General features: G+C 46.1%; 1 protein-coding gene across 1 annotated transcript; it reads left to right on the top strand.

The window, feature by feature from the left end:
• Positions 1 to 392: 392 nt before the first annotated feature.
• LOC149353705 (defensin-1-like) lies at positions 393 to 7,167 on the top strand. Its single transcript, XM_089582745.1, has 4 exons — positions 393 to 546; positions 3,299 to 3,380; positions 4,457 to 4,516; positions 6,780 to 7,167. The coding sequence occupies exons 2-4, from the start codon at positions 3,338 to 3,340 to the stop codon at positions 6,905 to 6,907; spliced, it is 231 nt and encodes a 76-aa protein (XP_089438871.1). The 5' UTR covers positions 393 to 546; positions 3,299 to 3,337; the 3' UTR covers positions 6,908 to 7,167.
• The last annotated feature ends 789 nt before the right edge of the window (positions 7,168 to 7,956 follow it).

The raw sequence follows: 7,956 nt of genomic DNA, 5'->3' as shown, positions 1-7,956 counted from the left end.
GTGATTCGCATCTCTTGTGCCGTGTCAAGGAAGACAAATAGCAAAATGTTCTAAAATTACAAAACCAGACGGTCGTGCTGAAATCTCATCAGTATGCACATCGGACTCTACCTTTCAGCCTTTATTCCAGATAAAGGTAATTATCTTGAAATTGCGCTATTGTTGCTGAAACACGACACGCATGCGTTCAGCATAAAATAACATGAAGAAACGAGTCGTCACCGAGTTAAAAGAACGGCGTGCTCTTGAAACCAGTTGGCAGTTGCGATGCGAGTAGCATTTTAGATTTGTGCTCAGGTGTCGTATTGCCAGAACTACCTGCTTTTACGTCCTAAATAATGTTGTTCGGGGCAGAGAGCCTGCCTGTGCACCTTCTGGCGTGTTTTCACGACTATGTGGAGCAGCCTAAGCACTGCGAGCGCCTCCTCCTGGGAAAAGCCGGCACTAAATAAGCGCCCATTCCGGTTTCCGTCTCGCTTCGAATATAAAAACGGCTCGGCGATGCCAACGGAGCAAGACACACAGCTTGAGGCACCAGCGAACAAGGTGAGAAGTTGACATCGTTAATTTTCGTTCGACTATTTTGTTCGCAAAGTGAATGTTGATTGCAGAAAGGGTTTAATGAAGAAAGCGATGCAAAACAGTAGTTCCGCGGCTCGCTGCAGGCCACTGATTAAACTTGCCGCTATACGAGAATATCTGAAGAATGCTGCGTCCATACTGATGTCGCGATGTTCTTGCGCATTTGTGTCGCATCTGAAGTGTCTATTTCATTTTCGTTGCGTTGAAATCAATATTGGATTAATCCCGCTCGCTCCTTAGCCCCGCTACCACCACCACCACTATTACCTTGAAGGCAACCAAGTTAATACTGGACATTTATGACTGAATCGTGAATCGGGCGTACCAAGATATTAGTGAAGTAAAGCATTTCGCAATAAGTCAGGATACTAGCTTTATAAGTGGAAACTACATTCGCAAAAAATATGCCTAATCCCCCCCTCCCACACCACACTTATTGACCTCATTTTATATTGTTCTGTGACCCTCTCTGCGGAGCTTGATTAAAATTCTTAACAATTCCAATTATTGAATGCAATCAGTATATGAGGGGTTCCGCAAAATTTCTATGTTTAATATATTGTAGGGAGAACTAAAAAAAAGACCTCAACGTTTGTAGCCTCCTTTCAAGTGATACATTGAAAAATGTCTTTCCGTGAAACCAAAATATCGTTGGCAAAATAATCAGTCTCGCTTTATTTCGGCAAAGTTATATTGCCAAGTGTACGCTGTACCTCATGGTGCAGCGTACACTTGGCATAAAGCTCTGGCGAGAAAGAAAACTGAAGGAGGTGGGGGGTCGTAAAGCCCATATAAACATGTATTTCCTGGTTTTCCCATGTAATAACATGACATCGGTGAGATACCTGTGTTTGCAAGGTTGGTCAACCGGTTGTGCATGCTCTTCTCTGTGCACTCTGTGCACATAGGATGTTCGCGTGCAAAAATTACAGAGCGTTAATACTAAGCGAGGCAATGAAAAACTTCTGAGAGGATCACTGCAACGGGTATCCGCCCATCTCGTAACGGTGATACCGGCATCGGGGGCTGAAGTCGTTTCATAGCCTCATTCTTCTACCGTGGAATTCTTACAGGCTACGTGTTTCACCACGAATTACATTGTTCGGGGGACATTATGCAGAGGCGCGTGTGTTGTGCATGCTTACGAGCCCGCTTTCAGCTTGTTCTCTCATGTAGTAAGGGGCATAGCAGTAGCTATCTAATGCCTGCTGAACACACGGCAAAAGCATAAGAGACAGAAAAGGAAAACAGCCCCCCGTAGCACCCCGCTGTCGCGCCGCATTTTGAGCGAGCACCCGCGGTCATCGACTGCAAGTATAATCAAGGAGGAAGCTATTTCTCTCTCTCTAGCTCTTAAGCGCCTTTAGATGGTTACGTCAGGGCATAGGTAACGTGGTGTCCCCATTACCGGCTAGGGTTTGTCATTTCTGTTGTTTAGGGAAAAGTTATGCCACTGCCAGAGAAACCGCATGTAACGCGCTGTGATTCAGTGCCAAGCTGTCAGTCTTCCGCTTTAGCTGTGTTCCTTCTGGCGGTTTCTTGTATGACTATGTACCAACTGGGCCATTTGAGCTCCCACAGCAACAAATATGGATACGCGAGTCGTGGTATATATCTGCGCCAGCCTTTCGCGAGCGGGGCGTGCGCAAATCGGCGTTCGCGTAGTGCTTTGATTTGCGCGGCCTTCGACGGGAGCTTTTCTGCCACGGAGACGGTTCCCTGCCACGCCTCTGCAGTGCTTGCATCTTCTTTCATTTTGCGCTTGAGAGCCAAACATACACTCCCCTGGAGAGTGAGTTTAAAGACGCGACAAATGGAGTTCAGGGGTTTCAACTCTCCTGGTGCATCGCAGCGTGGCCCAACCCTAAATTCATGAAACCTGCGCTTGAATCACTGGGGTGCTTTGATGCTTATGCCAGTGACCGAGGCGATCTTTTCGAAGCACCTCAGCGGAAAGTTGCGGAGCGCGCATTGCCATTTCGTTGCGTGGTCAACAGCTAACGTATGCTCCAGTGGGGGCAGTGGTTTCGCCCGCTAAGGGGGATGGAACAATAACAGCGGGCTGTTTTAGAAATACCTGTGTTTCGTTATATCCCAGAGTGCCCTGAAAACGTTGATTACTTCATCGTTAAGCTAACAAAGCAAACTCTTTAGGAGCGAGGGTCGGTGGTTGTCTTCAGAGAAACGCTGGAGCCTCATTTTGGTCCTTGTAGGAGGTAAATTTCAATTCCATTTCTGCGCCGTCTAGCAAAACCGTAGGTTTATAAAAGGTAAAACAGTACAGACATGCTGCAAATACGGTTGTTTGACACCGACGGGAGGCGCTGAGATGAACAGCAGTGGCCGCCACTTTCGTATTTACCGTCCGCCAGCATGTGAACCAGAAATAGCGAGCATACTGTGTGCTATGAAATTCTTAATTTTTCGTTTTTGAATTTAATAGCACCGATATCGCAAATATTTAATTGCGCTCGTTCCTCGTCGGCATTGTTTCTCTTTAAAACAGCCAAAATTACGGTTAACTCACCTTCGTTCCGTGTCAGAAGTCTTTTTCTCCTGTCTTTAATGAAATTTCGGAAGGAGCAGAGCCTTAATCTTAGCTTAAAAGAATGTGCCACGGTCCAGTGTAATTTCGTGTCTTAAGGTGCGATGACAGATGTTCCTAAATTGAAAACTGATTCTTTCCTCTCAAACAATTTTTTTTTGTATTTCTTAGTGACGCTTGCCAACCAAAGCCAACAGCTTACCAACCAAAATGAAGGTCCTGGCCGTTGCCCTTCTCATTGTTCTTGTCGCCGGTAAGTGTCATTCTCTCAGTCCAGAGCTTCAAGCCCTTTATCCAGCTTTCCTCCTCTTCTTGCAAAAATTGGTCGCATTGAAGGAGGAAGAAGTAATACTTTTCACTCCATACATCTTCAACGTCCCATCGATAGTGCTATTACGACTGCATGAAAGGAAAGCGTGTACCCCGTTTGTCGCAAAAGTTCCAAGTCCAAAACACCTGTGAGAGGAACGAGCTTGAGTCGATATTTTAACGCACTGATGGCTGGGTCTCGTTGGCTCTGTGAGTAAAGATTTGAGGGAGGTATTCCTGTATTCATGCGAGCCTGGGGTGGGATGTCAACTCTCAACGGCCATTGGCGCTCTTTTCAAGGAACTTATGCGAAAGACGGCGCATGCGCATGAAACACACGACCAATAATGATTCATTCAGCATTCATCCTAGTTCTTTGCTGCAGGTTGTTTGTGCGACGTAATCTCGTGTGTATCATTCCTACCTCCTTGCGTCATGTTTTGCGGTATTGAACCATAGTATCTTTTTTCATTGAGGAACTGGCGTTAAACGCCCGTACTTACGCAAATGGGCTTCTTATATTGAACTTGTACGCGTACCTCATATCGTTCTAGGAAATATGCAAGACACGTGCTTTTCACATGTTTCATATAAAATATGAAAATTCAAAACAATGTAAGGTTTCAAGATTTAAGCTACACAGGTGACATTTCATTTTTGGTACCCGGGCTGCTTTCCCAGGGGATGATTAGTGCTCAGGACCGACGAGCTACTGGGTAAACGTTACCATTTGGTTTGGTTTATGGGGTTTAACGTCCCAAAGCGACTCAGGCTATGAGAGACTCCGTAGTGAAGGGCTCCGGAAATTTCGACCAGCTCGGGTTCTTCAACGTGCACTGACATCTCACAGTACACGGGCCTCTAGAATTTCTCCTCCAAAGAAATTCTAGTCGCCGCGGCCGGGATCGAACCCGCGTCTTTTGGGTCAGCAGCAGAGCACCATAACCACTGAGCCACCGCGGCGGCAAACGTTACCATTATCGCCCTCATTAAATATTCACTTTTTTCAACCGTCTGCAGGTCTTGTCAGCACTGTGGCTGCCCAAGAGGATGAAAGCGGAGTGGCTCACGTCCGCGTCCGTAAGTAATCTATTACTAGGGCTCTAAATAGGCGGCATAATTCTAGTGCGAAAGCACTACTTCACGAGGTCAAACCGGTGTGATGCTCCTCCTTGCGGGTGACCTCGGGCAAAGCATAAATGAATGAAACAAACATTGCCACGACTGGAATTCGAATCTGCGGCCGCGCGAACAGATGAGCTTCGCTAGCCACTGCTTGAGAGCACTATAGGCTATCGCTACAGCTGATCACGCCTCGTGTTAATCTGCAACACACCGTCTCGCTTTGCAATGTACATCGCTTTCTTCGTCAACTGATACTACTCTAAAGCTAATATTTGCACTTTGAGTTATGCGGCGGTAGAGATAAAGGTATGCGCTGCATGCGTTGGCGCGGACAACGACGTGGAAGAAACACGGCACGACAGCGATGCGCGTTGGCGTTACCAAAATTGCGGCAGAAACGCGGCACTGGAGCATAGGCAGCTGGCGTACATTGGGTAAATTGGCATTTTCGATGAAAAAGTTGAGGACGCGGGTAAAGGCTGGTCTCCCTGGATCGCGCTTTCAGGTATGGGGCTGTGGTGTCCACCTGCAAAAAAACTGCACTTTCGCGCAATATTTCGTTCTTGGCAACGCTAAACAGCCGGCAAATTTTTTTAGCAAGTCCAACGGCGTAGGAAATATGTCATGTGCATTTGGTCTCCACTTGTTCGGGTTAAATTCATTAAAGAGCCCGCGCAGTTTCTTCCCCTACCCTGCAGATGCACCGCGTCAGTTGGCGATGCGAGAGTGCCAAATAAAGCAATTTTATTCTTCCTTCATTTTGGGACTGCGCTGTAATCCTGAGTATGCGCAGTAAACTAGCCAGGCATTACGCCATTACATATGAAGCAATAGATCAATTCAGTGCTAAGCATTACGGTATGTGATTATGTGGTATTGCCTACGGTATGTGAGTGGCATTGCCTGTAAGCCGAGGGCACAGTTCTCGGATAAAACTGCATCGGATAAAACTGCATTGCTTCGTGGCCTTGAAAGCCTAGGTTATGTTCAGTACCTAGGTGTGTAAGCATTACAGTTCTTCACTTCTGCGGTTCATAACTGTTTTTTAAATACCAAATTTCGTGGATGCCAGGCCGTCCGTGAACGCAACGGTGCTCAGTCAACATGTGAGACAGATGGTTCTTCATAGTTCGGCCTATAACAAAAAAGATCTGACCCGCAGGCCAATAGACTCGTTTGTTGGGTAAAGGTAGGCGCACTGAAAATGTACCGCTGTAACATTAAAGGGCCGTTTGTCAGATTTTTTTAACTGTGTGTTTTCGTATTCCTATCGCTATTCGCAGAAACATCCCTGACTATAGCAATTTTTTTTTCTCGGCAAAAACGCTTAAACTTATTGGCATGTTGCCACATTCAGCCTGGTCATCTCTACCTAAATGAAGCGGTGCGTTCATTACAGGAGCAATATGTTGAGCAGCAACTTGCAACCACTCCCTTGCCCCTTCTGGACCTCATCTATAGTGGTGTTTTGGCTGCTATCTAGGCTCCCGACATGCCCGTAACGCATTTTTGAGCAAGTAGTTAAGACATACCCAACAATTCTAGACAAAACCATTTTTGAGCGGAAAGCCGTTTATTAGCGCAATTGTTTTTATATAATGCAAGATATCACTATAGGAATCATTATATGCGCAGATCACACGACGGCAGTCTTGCATTTTTTCTTCTATTAACGTTATTGCTATCATCAAATGCGTTCCTCTTGGTATTCTATGGCAGTGTTAGCTTTTCGATGCGATCGATGGAGGCACTTTAATAGAAAGATTTTCCTGCATATCAGAACAGTGAACTGTTGTCTTGAATATTTCCCTAACAATGTCTTACAATTTTTCGATTTTCAAAATTTTTGACCAATATTGTTGGACATATAGTCCTCCCTGGAGCTCTACTATACGGGAAAAAAGGACTTAAAAGAAGGCAAAGAAAAATTCTGAGGGTGTTACGTTGTCGGTATATGTTGACTTTTTCAAAGAGGAAGCTTACTCCTGACAAATGGAACAGCGTTAAAAAATCCTTGTGTTCCTATTGTTTCTCAGTTAGATGCATCATTTCCTGTGTGCAAGAGCTTCGGACAACACACGCTTCACTTCTAAAACTTTGTTCGCGTGTTCTCTGCCGATATTCGCTTTCAACGCGCCTGAAGTGTCATTCGTTCGAAATGGATACAGTACAAAACCGGAATATGACCACCACTCCTTTTTTTCCTCCGCTCTGTCAGGCCGTGCAAACCCCTGCAAGCCCAACACGCTCAACAATGAAGCCTGTCGGAGACACTGCCGCAGCAGCGGCCACTCGGATGGCCGCTGCACTGGGAGCATTAAGATGAGGGTATGCAAGTGCGACTGAAAATAGACCATGGGAGACGAAGTTTCCGGGGAAAGCAAAGGCATTGACAGCTGCGTGGAGACGAAAGACGTTCCTGCGGATGGTCTTGAAGCTCACGTGAAAGGCGAATGCTTACCGCCATCGTCACGCACTTGGTTGCTTTCACCTTTGATATGCTATTCCAGACACTCCATCGCTGTGAATTGTTCTTTGTAATAAAGGTTGATCAAATGACTTCACACAGAAGGAAGTTACGATCATACAAACCGAGAGCCATGAAACTGGTCCTCATAGTACTTGGTTATTCTTCCTCTAGAGCAGCAGGTGTTCAGACCTTTCGTGCAGCTGCTAACCGCAGTTTATTCGTTGACGAGCAGATCGGTCAATATCGCTGATGAGGTCCCAAACTTCCTTCGCTTCATCTTTATTGTTTAATTGCACACTAAAGGCACAGCAGAGTGAAGCTTAACTGCGCTCTGACCAGGGTTGCTATGCAGGATGCCACGAGTTCTGCGCTCGTCCGAGTATTCCTCGAATGTACGCGACGGCTCTCAGTGAACGGAGATAGGCTGGAACTCGCAAAAGCAGCACACAACAAAATATCGAGATATAACGACGCAAGATAACACAAGCGCACCCTACGCGTGTCGCGTCCACGTTTCCAACACACTAGACTGCGCAATGCGAAGCGCCGGACCCACTTAAAGTTATAAAGCCAATAATGCAAATCATATTTTCGTAGCTTATAAGCAATCTGTTTTAACATTTGCCGGGAGCCATTTGCCGCGCCTTTTTTCCTGTGCGTCAAAAGTGTATGTCCTCTTTCGGGAATTGTCTGCGTATATGCATGGTCCGAGGCGAACAATGCACACGCGGTGCATTCTTTCGCCAACCCTTTAGCTTCTTTGATGACTGCAGGACCACGACAACTGACAGAGCTTTGTGATACGCTGCTGTTAGAGAATAACGCAAGCTCCATAGCACCGCTTCGTCATCGTCCTCAGCTTTTTGCTCTCCGCTACGTGGTTACAATTCAGGTTATAGTGTTTTTATACCATCGCAGTACGAGA

Source organism: Amblyomma mixtum, chromosome 3, assembly GCF_055824585.1.
Source record: "Amblyomma mixtum isolate Tamu chromosome 3, ASM5582458v1, whole genome shotgun sequence".
In the NCBI taxonomy this organism is placed as follows: Eukaryota; Metazoa; Arthropoda; class Arachnida; order Ixodida; family Ixodidae; genus Amblyomma; species Amblyomma mixtum.
Note: the sequence above shows the minus strand (reverse complement) of the source record. Positions and strands in the feature narration are given on the sequence as shown.

Excerpts from the sequence above, each read along its gene's own strand:
- LOC149353705 (XM_089582745.1), top strand. The coding sequence starts at position 3,338 with ATGAAGGTCCTGGCCGTTGCCCTTCTCATTGTTCTTGTCGCCG. Across the intron at positions 3,381-4,456 it reads TCTCATTGTTCTTGTCGCCG|GTCTTGTCAGCACTGTGGCT; the intron begins GTAAGTGTCATT and ends AACCGTCTGCAG. Across the intron at positions 4,517-6,779 it reads AGTGGCTCACGTCCGCGTCC|GCCGTGCAAACCCCTGCAAG; the intron begins GTAAGTAATCTA and ends CCGCTCTGTCAG.